The sequence below is a fragment of the Ornithorhynchus anatinus genome, chromosome 5 (assembly GCF_004115215.2).
Source record: "Ornithorhynchus anatinus isolate Pmale09 chromosome 5, mOrnAna1.pri.v4, whole genome shotgun sequence".
In the NCBI taxonomy this organism is placed as follows: domain Eukaryota; kingdom Metazoa; phylum Chordata; class Mammalia; order Monotremata; family Ornithorhynchidae; genus Ornithorhynchus; species Ornithorhynchus anatinus.
In genome coordinates, this window is record NC_041732.1 from 36,875,967 (window position 1) to 36,894,226 (window position 18,260).

The window sequence follows — 18,260 nt, forward strand, 5'->3', positions numbered from 1 at the left end:
ACCAAGCAATGGGATATATATATATATATAATCAGACTATAAACTCCCTCTGGACTGTAAACTCATTGTGGACAGGGAATGTGTCTTCTTATTGTTGTATTGTACTCTCCCAAGCACTTAGTACAGTGCTCTGCACACAGTAAGTGCTCAATAAATATGATTGAATGAATGAATGAATGAATGAAAGATTAGACACATTCCCAGTCCCACATGGAGCTCACAATCTAAGTTGGCGAGAAGAAAATCAAATCACCCTTCTACAGATGAGGTAACTGAAGCACAGAGAAGGAAAGTGATTTGCCCAAGGTCACACAGCAGATAAGTGGTTGAGCTGGGATTAGAGCCTAGGTTCTGCTGCTCAGGTTCTGCTTTTTCCACTATGACATGCTGCTTCTCTGGATAGGATAGGAATAGTAGGAGGGAGATGAGGTGATAGCTGAATGATAGGGCAGGGTTAACAGAGGGTTTTTTTTAAGATAGGAGAGATATAGGCTTGTTTGAAAGTGGAGAGGAATGAATCTGTGGAGAGTGAGTGGTCAAAAAAGGCAGGGAGAGAAGGAATACAAATGGGCTCCAGTGTGTTAATAAGGTGCAAAAATATGGTGCCGCCGAGGTAGATTTTAAAAGCAGACAGATGTCCTCTTGAGAGATGACTGAGACGGATGAGAGAATTAATAGGGGTAAGAGGAGCTGGGGAAGTGGAGAGATTTTGTGGAGTTTGCACCAACTAGATTGTTTTGTCAATGCAGTAGATGACAAGGTCATCAGAGATAAGAGTTTGGGAGGCGAAGTCACTGGGGATTGAAAGAGTCATCAGAAATAGTTGGTGTGCATATGGGAGACCAAAAGGGACGAGAAATATCACTGGTAGGCAGTGGGGTGACTAATAGCTAGTGAGTATAAATTTAAGATGGATGAGATTGGCCTGGTGTCTGGATTTCCACCATCAGTGCATGAGGAGAGGATGCGTACTATGGTTGTCATCCAGGACTACAAATCAGTGGTGTGAGATAAATGGAAGGACGGGGGGCAAGGACGTTGGTTTTTGTGGTAAGGGTGGAGTTAAGGGTGTGGAGACTTAGGTTGTGTGCCTTTGGTTTGGAGATGGCAGTCTCTATCACCTATATACTCTGTGGTTCCTGTTTGTCTTTCCCTTACAGAAAATCCTGCCAATGTCCACTTTATTGAACAGCTTGGTGGCATGCATTCAGGAATCCCAGGAGCAAACTTGCATTTGAGCATCTCCTTCTCTACTGGCTCGGTCTTTTCAGATAGTTTTTTTGACTCACTGATGGCCACAGTAAGTATCATTGAAGACCAAACTTCTCATACAAGTTTTCTACTGAGGTGGAAGGTGGGTGGGCAGAGGTTAAACATAAGGGGATATGGGTCTTTAGGGGCCCTGAGCTAACAAAGTACATCCTTATTCTATTCCTTGTGAATTCCCCCCATAGCCGTAGCTCTCTGAAGCATATTCACAAGGAAGTTCTGTTCTTCTAAGAAGGCTGTTTGAGGACTGAGTTCCTGCTTTTTTTCATTTTTGTCTTAAAGGCCTAAATTGGTTGCTGGAAAATTCCAGAGTCGCATGTCCCCATTTCTTCCCAAGGAGATCCACCAATGTGGTAGTGAGTTTGGCTTCCTGAAACTCATAACACCTGAGCAAAATATGTCATAGAATTAGGAACTTGTCCTCATCTCCAGGGTCTGAGAGAAATCAGAGTGGGCCTAAATGAAATCAGAAAGTGGGTCAAAGAGAAATGTAATATAGTCTATTTCTCTTTTCAATTGCTTGTTTTGTTGGGATTTCCTGAGACTCTGTTGAGCAGGAGGGAGATGCTAATTGTGTCTGCTATAAACATATGCTTGCTTCTTCTTCCCTGGTCATATGGGGAACACAGCAGGATGTGGAGAAAGCCAGAAAGGTTGCCAGCATTGATAAACATAAACAGAGGCCGTGCAGTTTGTGGACCAAAATGATTTAGGTAAATGATTTGCAAGGTTGGACAAAAGCACCCTCACTTATCCTGTTTTTGCATATACTCTCCTGGCCCATGTGGCCTACTTGATGATGAACCAGGCTTTGGGCACTGAGCAAGTTCTTCCAAATTCTAGACAAACCTGACAGCAAGTAAAAAGGAATTCACAAACTATTTCTTAAACTCATTGGCTAACTCATGAAAAGGCAAGTTTGCAACTTTTGGCTTCAGCTGAGCTCTGTAAAACTGTACACAGGTTGGGCTTGAGAGGACAAAGTGGGATCACTGTGGGATTGCTTCCTCATAGTGATTTCCTGATTGGCCCATGGCCACCAATAATAAATTCTGCAATATCTTCATTGTTTGAGATGCTCTTTGAACAGCTTCAGAGATTGATGACTTGTTCCTTTCCTAATATCTGCATTAATGAGGACTTTCATGGGTCATTTATTTCCCTTACCACAGGGAAGCACTCTTCCTTAGCTTGACTCCTTACATCAGAGAACTAGCTTCTTTGAGTTGAAGGTGCCATCCTATCTGGTGACAACTGTCCCCCCAATCTCAATGTGACATGGGATATTTTGGGCAGAGAGGATACATTCTAGCCCCTCAGTTTGTAACTATCTGGGGGCTTCAGAGCTGAGCATCTTTTTCCCTTATCTTTGCCATTTGTCCTTCTTTCTGAGCTTCAGCCAGGTCAGACCAATCTAAACTGCACTCGCAAGATAATGAAATATTGCTTTGGTGGAAGCTTGAAATGAAACGAATAAACACCCTGTAAATCTCCTAAAGGGATAAGCAGCCAGACTTAGCTGAAGTTGGAGAGAAATGGGAGAGAGTCAAGTCCAGTTACTTTCCCGAGGAGGCTTTGCTGTTCGGGAAAGTATTATAGTCCTGCTTGTCACTGATATGTCAATCAACCTGCCTGTAATTAATGACTATGTGTGTCAGGCAGAAGGTAACTTGAGAGGTAGCCTGACTTGTCTGCCAGGATAAAATTTTAGCTGGACTTAAGATCCCAGTTCAATCCAGAAATGTTTGCCATGCAGCTCTGCACTTCTACAGCTGAAGAGCCTTAAATTAGACAACATTAGCCTGCACAAACAGGAAATAACCGTACTGGGATACCTTTAGCTCTATGACAGAGAGATGGGAAGGGCAAGGCCAGAGGACAAAACCAAAAAAGAAATGTAGAAGGGGCACAGATCATTTGATCATTTGACCATGGAGTACAAAGTGAGTCTTTCCCTAGTCTTCCCTCCTCCCCCACCCTTTCCACCCTCTTTCAGGTGAGAAGCCCCAGGTAGTGTTTGCAGCCATATTTGAAAACACTGCCCAGAAGCAAAACTGATTTTGTACCTTGGAAGGGCACTGATTTTTCTTCCTTCTGTCCTCTTCCTATGTGGCTTCTTCAGCATCAGAGTGAAGCAGAGATTGGGGTTCCAGAGACTAGCTCGGTTCCAGAGTCTAGCTTTGCACAGTCTCCACTCCTGCCCCTTTCAGCCATCCCCCCGGAGAAAAGGGAGGAAAGAAGGGAGGAAAATAGGCAGCCCAATCTGTAGCCCAGAAAAAATGTACAGGAACAGAAGCAAGTCTTGGCTAGCAAAGCTCTGGGCCCCAGTCTGGGGCTGAGGCTTCTGGCTATGCAGTTAACTCCAGGGCACTCTCCAGGGCAGAGATGATGCCTTTTATATTACTTGGGCCAAAACATTGCATCATACAAAGTGGACTATTCAGTCAAGGCTGCTACTAATGCTAATATAGCTCATCCACAAAATCCTCCAGAGCAGCAGGCACTGCAAGGACTTAAGCACCTACTGTGGGGTTAAGTCATACTTCTTTCAGTCATATTTACTGAGCCTTTACTGTGTGTAGAGGACTGTACTAAGCACTTGGGAGAGCACAATATAACAATAAACAGACACATTCCCTGCCCACAACAAGATAATCCCAGCTCTTCCACTTGTTTGTTTTGTGACCTTGGGCAAGTCATTTAACTTTTCTGTGCCCCAATTACCTCATCTGTAAAATGGGGTTAAGACTGTGAGCCCCATATGAGACAGGGACTGTTCCCAACCTATCTTTAATCTACCCCAGCTCTTAGTACAGTGTCAGACATATACTAAATACTTAAACACCATTAAAGAAAAGAAACACCTTTGACCCCCCCAACATACTATTTCCTAATTCCTGCTCATTATATCCACTCAAGAATAAGAACTCGGCCTGAAAAATGAGAAAGGTGGGAGGGGACTCTCATCTGTGACAATCCTCGTTGTTTACACCTTTGCCCCAGGATAATCATTTAGCCTCATCAACCAGAGACTAAAGGCATCTGCCTCTTCTGATCTCCTCTTCTGTTACTAGTTTTATTACCTCATTGTAAGATCTCCACTATATCTAAACTCCTCGAGGGCAGGGATCAGGTCTTCCAAATCTACTGTACCCAGCCAAGTGCTTAGTACAGTGCTTTTCACACAGTAACCATTCGATAAATACCACTGATTGGCCATCTAAGTTTGATTTTCCTCAATAACCTCCAAACTGCTATTTATCTGAGCTAATGCTTCCCAGGCTTTGTTTAGCATTTCTGGCTAGTTTATTTTTACCTTTAATTTGGCCTGAAGGTTCACAATCAAAGCCAAAAGATGTGGTTCCCTATATCCTGCCACTGACAGAATGGCAAAGCTGAAAACAGATGTGGTGTCATCCAGAACAATTACCCTGTGGAAGTTGGAGGTGGGGTTAGTGTTGGACAAGAAAGTTAATGCCTGGTTCCCCCTAGGAATGATATTTTCCCACCCCTTGCTGCAAAATCTAAGGTCCTCTCTTGGTCTCTGCACAATGAAAATCCTTGTTTCATGTGTTCCCACCCTCTGAAGGCACAAGGCTCTCGTTATATCCCGGCTAGACTACTGTGTCAGCCTTCTCTCTGACCTCCCTTCCTCCTCTCTCGCGCCGCTCCAGTCTATTCTTCACTCCGCTGCCTGGCTCATCTTCCTGCAGAAACGATCTGGGCATGTCACTCCCCTTCTTAAACAACTCCAGTGGTTGCCTATCGACCTCCGCTCCAAACAAAAACTCCTCACTCTAGGCTTCAAGGCTCTCCATCACCTTGCCCCTTCCTACCTCTCCTCCTTCTCTCTTTCTACCGCCCACCCCGCACGCTCCGCTCCTCTGCTGCCCACCTCCTCGCCGTCCCTCGGTCTCGCCTATCCCGCCGTCGACCCCTGGGTCACGTCCTCCCGCGGTCCCGGAACGCCCTCCCTCCTCACCTCCGCCAAACTGATTCTCTTTCCCTCTTCAAAACCTTACTTAAAAATCACCTCCTCCAAGAGGCGTTCCCAGACTGAGCTCCTCTTCCCCCTCTACTCCCTCTGCCATCCCCCCTTTACCTCTCCGCAGCTAAAGCCTCATTTTCCCCTTTTCCCTCTGCTCCTCCACCTCTCCCTTCCCATCCCCACAGCACTGTACTCGTCCGCTCAACTGTATATATTTTCGTTACCCTATTTATTTTGTTAATGAATTGTACATCGCCTTGATTCTGTTTAGTTGCCATTGTTTTTACGAGATGTTCTTCCCCTTGACGCTGTTTAGTGCCATTGTTCTTGTCTGTCCGTCTCCCCCGATTAGACTGTAAGCCCGTCAAACGGCAGGGACTGTCTCTATCTGTTGCCGTCTTGTTCATCCCAAGCGCTTAGTACAGTGCTCTGCACATAGTAAGCGCTCAATAAATACTATTGAATGAATGAATGAATGAATGAACAATTTGTTCCCCATTTAAATCAGGAATTTGCAAGAGCTCAGTCCCACAATCGTTAATGGCAGAGATGCGAGTTCAAGTTACCCAAAGCTTGGGACTTGACTGTCCAGTGATGCTCTCAGCCCTCCTGAGCCCCAAGGATAAGGTGTCTTGGGATGGCCACAGGAAAGTCACCGTGAGCCACAAGAGAAGGACAGGGGACATAAGATGGACTAGACAAAACTTCCAATTCTGCCTAAGTGGCTGAGGGGGACCTGTACAGCCCTTGAAGTTCTGTCCAAGGGTCCAAGAGGGGTGCAGAATCCTGGGGATGCGGGAGAGGCCCCTAAACTGCTTCAAGCCAGTTCCAGAGGAGTCTCAGAAGCTATGTCCATTCTAACCTATGGTCAAGCACAGCAAGAGATCAGTCAGTCAATCATATTTATTGAGACCTTACTGTGTGCAGAACACTCTTCTAAGCACTTGAGAGATAAAACCTAAACAAAGAAGATGTAGATAGTGGCCACTTCCCTTCCTCTTGCCCTTACTGTTTAGTAAGAGGGTAGTTGGGGGGTGACCTGAGCCCTCTCAACCTCAGCTGGATCAGCTCTTGGCCACCCTGAAGCATCCCAAAGGCTCAAAACCTTTGACCAGAACTCACCCAAGAGATGTGGCCTAGTAGAAAGAGCACCAAACTGGGATTTAGAAGGACCTGGGTTTTAATCCCAGGTCTGTCACTTATCTGCTGTGTGACCTTGGGCAGGTCACTTCACTTCTCTGAGCCTCAGTTACCTCATGTGGAAAATGGGGATTAATACTGTGAGCCCCATGTGGGAAAGGGACTGTGTCCAACCAGATTAGCTTGTATCTACCCCAGTGCTTAGAACAGTGCTTGATTCCTAGAAAGAGCTTAACAAATACCATCATTACTAATATTATTTTCAGTACTACCAGAAACTTCCAGAGGCTTGGCACTACACAGATGTGCCTCCAGTCCCTAAGCATGGACTCTACAATATCGCCAAGATCCGCCCTTTCCTCTCCACCCAAACGGCTACCTTACTATTACGGGCTCTCGTTATATCCCGGCTAGACTACTGTGTCAGCCTTCTCTCTGACCTCCCTTCCTCCTCTCTCGCCCCGCTCCGGTCTATTCTTCACTCCGCTGCCCGGCTCATCTTCCTGCAGAAACGATCTGGGCATGTCACTCCCCTTCTTAAACAACTCCAGTGGTTGCCTATCGACCTCCGCTCCAAACAAAAACTCCTCACTCTAGGCTTCAAGGCTCTCCATCACCTTGCCCCTTCCTACCTCTCCTCCCTTCTCTCTTTCTACCGCCCACCCCGCACGCTCCGCTCCTCTGCCGCCCACCTCCTCGCCGTCCCTCGGTCTCGCCTATCCCGCCGTCGACCCCTGGGTCACGTCCTCCCGCGGTCCCGGAACGCCCTCCCTCCTCACCTCCGCCAAACTGATTCTCTTTCCCTCTTCAAAACCTTACTTAAAAATCACCTCCTCCAAGAGGCGTTCCCAGACTGAGCTCCTCTTCCCCCTCTACTCCCTCTGCATCCCCCCTTTACCTCTCCGCAGCTAAAGCCTCATTTTCCCCTTTTCCCTCTGCTCCTCCACCTCTCCCTTCCCATCCCCACAGCACTGTACCCGTCCGCTCAACTGTATATATTTTCGTTACCCTATTTATTTTGTTAATGAATTGTACATCGCCTTGATTCTATTTAGTTGCCATTGTTTTTACGAGATGTTCTTCCCCTTGACGCTGTTTAGTGCCATTGTTCTTGTCTGTCCGTCTCCCCCGATTAGACTGTAAGCCCGTCAAATGGCAGGGACTGTCTCTATCTGTTGCCGACTTGTTCATCCCAAGCGCTTAGTACAGTGCTCTGCACATAGTAAGCGCTCAATAAATACTATTGAATGAATGAATGAATAAGCATGCAGAAGTTCTCAGTTGAGTTCCTTAGTGAAGGAAGGCTTACCCAGTTAGTCCAAGAACTACAGTCTGCCTCTGAATTCCTTCTGGAGCCAAGGGACCAGGCTGCAGGGCATTTGGGGACAGCTTGGAAATCTTCTGCAAATTGAAAAGTCCCGCCTTACTTCAACTGTAGCTCTCCAGTTGAAATAAAGATACAGCAACACATTAGCGGCCTGCTAACAGTAAGTAGGGAGGAAAGCCCAGAATCAGGGTGACATGAAAATCCCATTATTTCTCCCTGAACAGAATGCTTTTGATGTCCAAAGTGAAGAAACGCTATGTTAAGGAGCTAAATCCAGCACCGTTAAATATGTAAAGCACAAATTTCCCCAGAGTCACAGTCTTCCTGGATAACCTTGGACTATCCACCCTTACTTTCAAAGGCTAAGTATTACTGTAACAGTATTATGTCCAATCACCCGACAACGTGGTCATATGTTCTTAAGAGGATTGCAGCTCGGCCTGGATTTAATAACTCTATTCATCTGGTTTTTGCTCCAAAATCTGCAGGGGGCAGATTCCAGGAGGCTGCTTCAGGATTGAGGCAGAAGAAAGGAGAAAATAAAAGTTGGACATGGGATCTTTCATGAGATGCCTTGAGCAAAGGATTTAGGGGAGAGGAACTGATCCAATTCCTGAAAGCTGTTCTGATTCAGGCCGTTGGGCCTTGGGGTTAGGAACCAGGGTGTTCATGTCAGCATCCCCAACTGCATCTGTGCATATCATTTACAAAGGATGAACAAGGAGAGGAGAAAGAACATGGTTGAGGGACTCAGTGGCCTAATGGCCTGAGAAATTTGACAAAGAGTGATGGAATAATTTAAATAATAAAGGTGATGTAATAATAGGATATATTGAGCAGTCTCCAACAACTAGGGCCTGTACAGGTCACCCCAGATCCTCCAGCCAAGAAAAGAGAACCAATGTGACCTTGATGATAGAGCATATGCTCTATCTAATCCCATGTCTGCCACTTGTCTGCTGTGTGATCCTTGGCCAAGTCACTTATCTTCTCTGTGCCTCAGTTAGTTTATCTGTAAAACGGGGATTAAGACTGTGAGCTCCATATGGGACATGGATTGTGTCCAACTTGATTAGCTTGTAACTACCCCACCTCTTAGTATAGTGTCTGGTACACAGTAAACACATAAAAAAATATAAAATAAAATAAAAATTCCCAAGGTCATGGGAAGAAAGAGAGATGTCCCTGATGTCCCTCAAATTTTTCCCTTTAAAGGACAGAAACAGAATTTAGAAGACCACAACTGATAGCCCAGAGACTCACTTCCTGATTTCACTGCTACCACCAGATTGTGTTTTGTTTTTTTTAATACACTCCTGAAAGCCAAAGAGACCTTTTGGGGTTCCACCATACCCTACTTCTAGAGGGCTGCTCTCTGGACTTGCAGTGTCATTAGCAACTTGTAGCATTCTGTTTCAGGTTTCAGATTTTCCAGGCCCACATTCCAAAAATCTCATTTTTCTGCCTCTGATTTATACCATATGAAATTACCTTACCTCACTGGCTAACTCAAGGTCCCTTTCCTCCAACTCTCCTATGATTTATTCTCCCTGATTAAGTGAGGATCAGCAAATAAATGATTAAACTATTCTGCCGATTATTTTAGCTAGCAACTGTTTCTAGGTTAATGAGATTTCCCTTGAGGAAGTTTTCACAGCATTTTGGCTTTTGTTTCTTAAGTCATCATACTTAGGTGTTTTTTTCCAAATAATCAAACAATATTATTTATTGAGCAGTGTGTGCAGAGCAATGGAAGCAGCTTGGCCTGGTGTGAAAGAGCAGGAGCCTGGGAGTCAAAAGACATGGGTTTTGATCCCAGCTCACTCACTTGTCTGCCATATGACATTAGACAAGTCTTTTAATTATTTTCTGGGCCTCAGTTTCCTCATCTGCAAATGGGAATTCAATATCTGCTCTCCCTCCTACTGAGACAGTGAGCCCCACTGGGACAGGATTGTGCCTAACCCAGTAGTATTGTATCTACCCCAGTGCACAATATAGGGTTCAATATATAGTAAATGCTTAACAAATAACACTATTATTATTATTATGCACTTGAGAAAGCATAAGAGGCTAAGTAGACACGATTGCCATCCTTTAGAAACTCTAGCTATGGAGACAAAACACTAAAATGATTTGCAGACAGGAAGAAGAATGACAAGGAGCTATATACCTGAGCTACTTCTCTGGGAACAGGTATATAAGATATTGCCATAAGTACAATAGGAGTTTCTGAGCACTTAAGTAGTTGGTTGGCAGAAATGCTGGACTGTCAGTTGGCCCCTTTTCCCTCTGCTCCTCCACCTCTCCCTTCCCATCCCCACAGCACTGTACTCGTCCGTTCAACTGTATACATTTTCGTTACCCTATTTATTTTGTTAATGAATTGTACATCGCCTTGATTCTATTTAGTTGCCATTGTTTTTACGAGATGTTCTTCCCCTTGACTCTATTTATTGCCATTGTTCTTGTCTGTCTGTCTCCCCCGATTAGACTGTAAGCCCGTCAAACGGCAGGGACTATCTTTATCTGTTGCCGACTTGTTCATCCCAAGCGCTTAGTACAGTGCTCTGCACATAGTAAGCACTCAAATACTATTGAATGAATGGGTACTGTAACCTGGGGTGAATAGAAATTGAGGAAGACCTCATGGAAGAGATTTTATTCAGAAGGGCTTTAAAGATAGGAAGGGATGTGATCTGTCAGAGTTGAAGTAAGAGTGATTTCCAGGCAGGAGAGGATCACTGGATTGTTGGTGGGAGAAGCAGTGTGATCTAGTTGATAGAGCAAGGGCAAGAGTTGGGTTCTAATCCCTGCTCTGGCACCTGTCTTGTGTGTGACCTTGGGCAAGTCACTTCATTCTCTGTGCCTCAGTTACCTCATCTGTAAAATGTAAAGTCTGTGAGTCCTATGTGGGACATTGTCTGTGTCCAAAAGGATTAGCTTGTATCTACCCCAGCACTTAGTACAGTGCCTGGCACATAATGAGCATTTAACATGAACATTAAAAAAAAGAGAGCCAAAAATGAGGCTTTTTGTTTTGTCCCATGTGATTGAGTCATTTCTGACCTATAGCGATAACATGGACACATGTCTCCCAGAACACTCCGCTCTCCATCTGCAATCATTCTGGGAGTGTATCCATAGAGTTTTCCTGGTAAAAATACAGAAGTGCTTTGCTATTGCCATCTTCCACACAGTAAACCTGTGTCTTTGCCAAAATGAGGCTTAGGGAGTAAGTTAACATGAAAGGAACAAAGTGTGTGACCTGGGTAAAGTGGAAGATGACAGTGGATAGAGAGGATGGAGAGAGCTGAGGTACCATAAAGTCAAGGATGCAGACACTTCTTGGGCAGCCAGGGTAGGTTTGAGGAGTGGAGAGATGTGTATAATGGGATTTTGGAGAAATGATCTGAGCAGCAGAATGAAATGTGGACTGGAGAGGGGAAGTAAGAAGATCAGTGAGAAGGCTGATGTGGTAGTCACCTAAAACTAATCAGTCTCCTAATCAATGTCTGCTTTCCTGCTACTAGAAAATTTCCCTCTCCCAAGCCTTTTGGATTTCTCTTCCCATGTGTAAAATCAAATTGTGGTGACAGTCTCTCAGGCTAAGTGCCATTGCAGTTGAGCTGACCAGGTACAGAGAGGGGGTTGTCAAATCCCAGGAGAAAATGAGAAAAAGATTTGAAGAAACATAGGTCGGAGAAGCAGCGTGGCTCAGTGGAAAGAGCATGGGCTTTGGAGTCAGGGCTCATGAGTTCGAATCCCAGCTCTGCCACTTGTCGGCTGTGTGACTGTGGGCAAGTCACTTAACTTCTCTGTGCCTCAGTTCCCTCATCTGTAAAATGGGGATTAAGACTGTGAGCCCCATGTGGGACAACCTGATTCCCCTATGTCTACCCCAGCGCTTAGAACAGTGCTTGGCACACAGTAAACGCTTAACAAATACCAACATTATTAAAGCCCTGAGGTTTACATGTCCGGCCAGATTTAACCTTTCACTAAAGGTCCTCAGGTTTCCTTGGAAGTCTTCCTAGTTAACTGGATTTTGAAAATTGATTAGTTACCCTCCTGCCTGAAGGCAAGGAAGTATCTAGGTGACATCTTGAGATCTCAAACAATGGTATTTACTGAGTGTTTACTGTGTGCAGAGCATTGCACTAAGCACTTTGGAGAATGCAATCCCATCTCTTCCATCTTCAGGGTTCTGTGCTATTATGAATAGAAAGCAAACTCAATTCTCTCATTTCAGCTGTGGGGACAGAAATAACAGGGATCCAGTAGATTATAAACTTCTGTTGGCAGGGAACTTTAATATTTAAACTTAATATAGTATGGAGCACTAGTTGGGTTCTCAGTAAACACAATACTACTGCTAATAAGCATCCATACTCAAAGTTCATTTTAACTATAAATTTCAACCTTGGAAAGTAGAGAAATTGTCCAATTTAAAAGTTCACCTCTTTTCCTGGATCCCATCCAAAGTCTGGTGGAGTTGTTGGTTGAAGTGAGAAGACACTGGGTTCTTGAATAATCATTTGGATAAACAGCACATGGGAAATCAAATGATAACTGTAATACATCCTATAATACCAGTAAGACTATCACTATATCTTCATGGGTTGAAAGAAAGGAAGCAAATCAGGAAGCTGCCTGGATCATTTTGTGAAGAACCAGTCTATATTTCCCCACTTCTCAAAGATCTCCAATGGCTGCCCATCCACTTCTGCACCAACAAACCTCTTGCTGTAGGCTGAAGGGCACTCAGGCAGTTCTCTCCCTCCTACATTACCTACCTCAGAGATCACCTACTACAACACAACCCGCAAAACCACTCCTATAAAACCAACCTACTCTCTGTGCCTTAATCTCATCTATCTCACCATGGAGCTTTTGTTCGTGTCCCTCCTTGGGCCTGGAACTCCCTCCCACTTCATACCCAACACTCCAAAACTCTTTTCCACCTTCAAAGCCTTCCTAAAAATTGCATCTCCTTAAAGAGACCTTCCCTGACTAAGCCCTTAATTCCCCCATCCTCCCTCCCCTCCATGTCGACTATACACTTAGCTATATACCCCTTACGCACTTTGATACCCACCCCAACCCCCTAGCACATATGTAAATATCCTTTTACTCTAGTTCCCCTATCTCTATTTTAATATTTGTCTCCCAAGGATATGTGTCTACCAACTCTATTATAATGTGCCTTCCCAAGTGCTTAGTGTAGAGTGCTACACCTAATACACCCTCATTAAATGCCATTAATCATCTATTGATCAAGCGGCATCTTGGCTTTAGTGTGCAGACAGGCAGGTAGGAAGAAGAAGAGCAGAAGCCGTGTTTATGGGCAGCTTTCCCGGCAAGTGAGGAACCAGCGTCTCCAGGACAGGAGGTAGCAACCCAGCACCCATTGATGGTACCAAAGAGAGGGAGAACTAGAGACTAACAGCCGGCTGGGGGACAGGCAAGAAATCAGTTGAAGTCATCAGGTGGAAGTTTGGGGATTTCTTGCAGTGGGGACATGGATGAGGGATGACCCATAAAATGATGGTAGTGAGCAGGGAGAGAGTTAGAACCACACTGAAGATAGAGACATGGAGTGGTTAACAGGGCATAGAACTCTAGTGGATCTGAATTGACACAGAGATCCTAGAAACCTGTGGCTCTTTTGGCCAACTTCTGAGCCTTGTAGAACCCCTATTTTGACAGTTAAAGGAGAGCCACCAGACTGGAAGGGAGCCAGCCACATCTAGAAGACGCCTGGAACTCACTTCAGAGGGTTGTTGCAATGTCCATTTGTTCAATAGGCTACTGGACCCAAACAGTAATTCAGTCCCCTCCACTACATGTTTAGGGAAAATTTTGTAAGTCCTGTTCCTGGAATCCTCTTCAAATCAGTATAGACCCAACCCTGGGAAATCATGTGAAGAAACACTGCCCATTAGGTGGGTTTGGAAAAACTGTGTCTTTACTACTTCTAATCTCAATATTTTCATTATTGGCCCTTTTGACCCATTCTTGAGGTCTGTGCTTTGTTTTCTAGGCCTACTATAACTACCACATCTTGGAGTTACTCCAGATGCTGGTGACTGGAGGGAGGAGTGCACAGCTGGATTTGCAATGGGAAAAAGACAAGCACAAAGACCAAAATGACAATGAAGTGTTATTCTTGACTGGGAGAGCACGGTGTAAGCTGGAACTCCTGTCTTTGAGCCATTCACTCTTATTGGACCTTGCTGTAAGTATTTCCTTTTACCTTATTTCCTGCTTTTACCCAGCCTTGATGTTCTGGTGTAATAGAGATGACTCTACTTGGCCTATTGCAACAGTGGCCATAAGCTTAGGATGGATAAGCAAATAGGATGGAATTTATAAAACAAAGTTCATATTTTCCTGTTCCTCACTCAGTTCCCATCAATTTGTTTTATGGAATTCAGTGGGAAAACAGATCTTACCTTCACAAGCCCAGGAAGTGTAGAGTTGGGAAAGGCAAACAGGAGAAACCAGTCATTGCAGACTTTCAGCCCAGTGAAAGTTATTTGCAAGGGAAGCCTTAAGAACAGCATTAGAACAGACCGGGGTGAAAACTCAGCAGTCCTGTCCGGGCAATCCTTATTGCTTTGGTTTTAAAGGACATGGTAGCTCCACCTAATCAATCAATCAATCATATTTTTTGAGAGCTTGCTGTGTGCAGAGCACTGTACTAAGCACTTGGAAGAGTATAATAAAAAAGAGTAGGTAGACCCGATCCCTGCCCACAGTGAGTTTAGAGTCTAGAGGGGAAGACAAACATAAATATAACTAAGTTATGGATATGGACATAAATGCTGTGGGGCTGAGGAAAGGGTGAATAAGGAAAAGATACAAACCCAAATGCAAGGGTTACACAAAAGGGAGTGGGAGAAGAGGAAATGAGGGCTTATTCAGGGAGAATGCCACAACTGCCTCTGTGTTCTGCCTTTATTCAGTAAGAGCTGAGACATATTAAATTATTACAGCTTGGCTAAGTAAGCAAAGTCTCCCCAGATGAATAATGAAGATTTCAGGACTAAGCACCTGCATGGAGGAATTAAATTACAATGCTAGTGGTTTGCACAGTGCCACTCGTACTATTTTCCCTGCCAGACTTTGCCCTGCTTGGGCAATGGGTGCAACAAGAGAGGAGACAAATGGAGGCACAATACATTACAATACACACATGAGAGTTTTCCCTTCAAAGCCTATTTACGACCCAAGTGACCACAGGAAAATTCTGCTACTCTGTCATAGACTAGCAAGCAGTCGCCAGGGGACAGTAGTCATTGTGGTCCTCGCTCCCCATGTTAGATGTTTTCAGGATTCCTACTGAGCTTGTTCAACACACAGGATGCCCTAAGTGGTTCTTCGGTCAAAAACCTTTCCCACTGATGGCACAGTCCCGAGAGGCATTCATTCCCTTACTCGTAGCTGTTTCACAACCGCCCCCCCCCCCACCTCCCCATCACCTGTGTTGAGGTTAGATTTTGCTGGGGAAGGAAGGACGGAGGTAGGTATATTTTATATATATATATCACTGGGTATATTTTATTGGGCAAAATTTCCCCTTCCTTCCTCTTGTGTCTCATTTTGCATTTTGGGCCAATGTAAACCCCTGTACTTTTGGGGGATTGGAGCCCTAAAGTGAAAGCAAAATTCTCCATCAGCCCAGCTCTTGATTCTGGCTTTGAAGATTGAACTGTTATGGTTGCCCTGAAGCTACTGTTATCAGGGAAAAGACCAGCTTGAAACTTTCTGTGGTATCAGGAGACATTTATCCCATTTTCTCCCCTCCCCTGGCATGTTCCATGACTTTTGCTTCAATCTCTAAATCACCAGGCATTCTGCAGACTAGGCAATTGAAAGAAGCATTCTGCTCCTTTGATGCTGGTGGCTACTTGGGCTAATTTAGCAGGCTTGGGGGGTAGGAGGGTGAATATTCATTGTCTCTCTCATTCAACCTCAAAGAGCCAACTAGGATTTTGGTTTAACAGGTTTTGGGGTAAAGACTTGGCTCCCTTGCAGACATTCATTAAGTACTTTGAAAACAAAATTTCCCAACTTGTTGATGGCTTTAGCTTTGGTCTAATTCCTGGTGGTAAAAGCCACAATGGCTTGCACAAGGGTTCTTGAAAGAGGCAGGATATAAGATGACCAAAAATGGTTCCAAACCAACCATTAAATGAATTAATAACCAAGCCACTTGTACCTGTCACCATGGAAATTAGAGGACACAGCCTTCAGATGGTCCAAAGTTCCACTGGACCAAAATGCTTAGCTGGACCTTTTTTTCTTTCCTGCCTAGGAATGTGAAACCTTCGGACAACTGTTCTGCAGTGCCCTGGATACATTTGGAATCCTCTGTCTCGGGCTCTTCCGCCTGATAGACAATGCAGACTGCAATCCTCTACAGAAAAGGGGAGTATGCTGTTTTAAAAGGGTCAGGGACCCCAGTAGTCACACAAGGAGAGATGAAATCTACTTTTTGCCAGAAAATGTCAACCTAAAAGCTGGCATTTGGAAAATCATGGTGGGGGGGATTGTGGTAATAGAAATAATAGTAGTATTTGTTAAGCAGTTACTATATGTTTTCTAAGCACTGGGTGGCTACAAGGAAGTCAGGTTGGACAGAGTCCCTGTCCCACGTGGGGCTCACAATATCCATCCCCATTTTACAGATGAGGTAACCGAGGCCCATAGAAGTGAAGTGATTTGCCTCGGGCCACACAGCAGTCAAGTGGCAGAGCCGGAATTAGAACTCATGACCTTCTAACCCCCAAGCTCATGCTCTATCCACTACACCATGCTAGATGTAAGAGTTAGTGACCCTTGTTAGGACACAGTGAGGTACAAAATGGAAAGTCTCTCCTTTATTTAAAATGTACCTGAGCCCAAGTCAGGTTCTGTCTGAGGGTCCATGATGGGCTCTGCCAGCCCTCCTCAGTTGGGCTGCTCCTGAGCTGAGATTCCTTCCTAACCAACATCTATAAGTTCTCATTGGAGAGGAGGTTGTTTCATCAGAAGAGAGACAGTCAGGTGCTCAGTCAAGTACCCTGATGATGCAACCTGATAGCAATGTCCTCCCCTGGGAAATATGTATCAGACAGTAAGACATTTTTTTTTTCCTGGAAAATATTTAGCCTAGAATTTCTTCCTATTCCCAGAGGAGGCAGTTCAAAATTTGGGTTGCCATCTCTAAAATGGTGCAGTTGGCCAAGTAGGGTGACCTTAATTGGAGTCTATTTTGGACAACTCAGGGATTAGAGGAATCATGAAGTCCAGTCCCAAGCACTGAAGGCATTTTCTCCAGTTCAGGGTGACCCAGAGAGGACCCTCAAATGCACCTCAGGAAAACCCAGTTTATAGGAAGCCCTGTCAGCACTGGAAACCTCACCCAAGTTTGGACTGGAAAATTAAGAAAAAAAAAGATGAGTGAATATGTTTTTGTAATTTTTTTCATTCCAAACCTTGGGGATTCCTGGAAATGCTAATCAGTACAGCTTGCTAATGACTTTCAGGGTTAAAAAAGATTTTCTTACTCCCATCAGCCACCATAGAAGTCCATATGATTTCTTTCCTTGGCGCAAGCCCATTTCCACTGTATGAAATCAACTCTGGGTCTTGTTTTTTTGCAGGTTTGTGATTTCTCGGCCTCCTAATGATTTCCAACTGCTTGCCACTGACCTCCTCTTTTGTGCCATTCCACTCAGCATTGCACATTACACCAAAACGACTTATGATCCCTCTCACCGACCGGACTCGCTATGCCAGCCAGGGAGTCCGTTAACTAGCAAATATTCCTCAATAGCCCCTGAGTTGACAGCTCCAAAAAGAAAGTCGAAGACCCCTACCTCTTCTGGCAGGAAATCCTTCATGTCAATTCCTTCAGTGTTGAGGCAGAGTGGGAAAGAAGCCAAGGATCCTTTTTCAACGTACCAGAGTCAGAACCTTCGAACTGTAAATGAAGAGGATATTGATGATGTCAAATCTATAACTTTATCAGTAACAACTGCACCAAACATGGAAGAAACCAGTTCTAAGGACCAGGAGTTTTCAATGTCATGCTATAAAGAAACCAAAAAAAGCATTCCAGGTGGCAATGAACAAATCCCTACATCTCCAAAATCAGCACCTAAAACACAGTTGAAGGACAAAACCATAGTCTAAATCACTTAACTAGATATTACTTTCAAAATAAAGGTGATCTTGAGGGCTCTGGAATGAGAGTTCTATGCTATCTGTTTCCTGAGTTTGGGAAGCTGTAAATTAAACTGTGTGCCTACATTGCCTGTTTTGCCATCCTATTCAAACTCAATATTCTCCTATATCACTCACTGTTACTGGGGTATATAATGTGTACAGAGCAATGTACTAAGTGCTTGGGAGAGTATAATAAAGTAGCAAGACACGATTCCTACCCTAAATGCTGAGACAGACATGAAATAATAAATGAATGGTATTTTTTGAGTACATAACGTGCAGAGCACTGTACTAAGCTCTTGGGGGAGTACAACATGAGTT

General features: G+C 44.5%; 1 protein-coding gene and 1 long non-coding RNA gene across 4 annotated transcripts in view; one reads left to right on the top strand and one right to left on the bottom strand.

Moving 5' to 3' along the window:
• The window catches only part of LOC114812286, a 477,687-nt gene extending 460,030 nt beyond the window's left edge, over nt 1–17,657 (bottom strand). For both annotated transcript variants that reach the window (XR_005660006.1, XR_003759949.2), the window contains exon 1: nt 17,591–17,657. This is a non-coding gene — a long non-coding RNA (uncharacterized LOC114812286). The remainder of the gene's footprint in view (nt 1–17,590) is intronic.
• KCNU1 (potassium calcium-activated channel subfamily U member 1) overlaps nt 1–18,023 on the top strand; it is a 109,384-nt gene extending 91,361 nt beyond the window's left edge. For both annotated transcript variants that reach the window (XM_007669860.4, XM_029066781.2), the window contains 4 exons: nt 1,161–1,300; nt 13,768–13,962; nt 16,045–16,157; nt 17,375–18,023. In XM_007669860.4, coding sequence (XP_007668050.1) covers nt 1,161–1,300; nt 13,768–13,962; nt 16,045–16,157; nt 17,375–17,906 — 980 coding nt within the window. In that variant the 3' untranslated portion in view covers nt 17,907–18,023. The remainder of the gene's footprint in view (nt 1–1,160; nt 1,301–13,767; nt 13,963–16,044; nt 16,158–17,374) is intronic.
• Nucleotides 18,024–18,260: the final 237 nt, after the last annotated feature.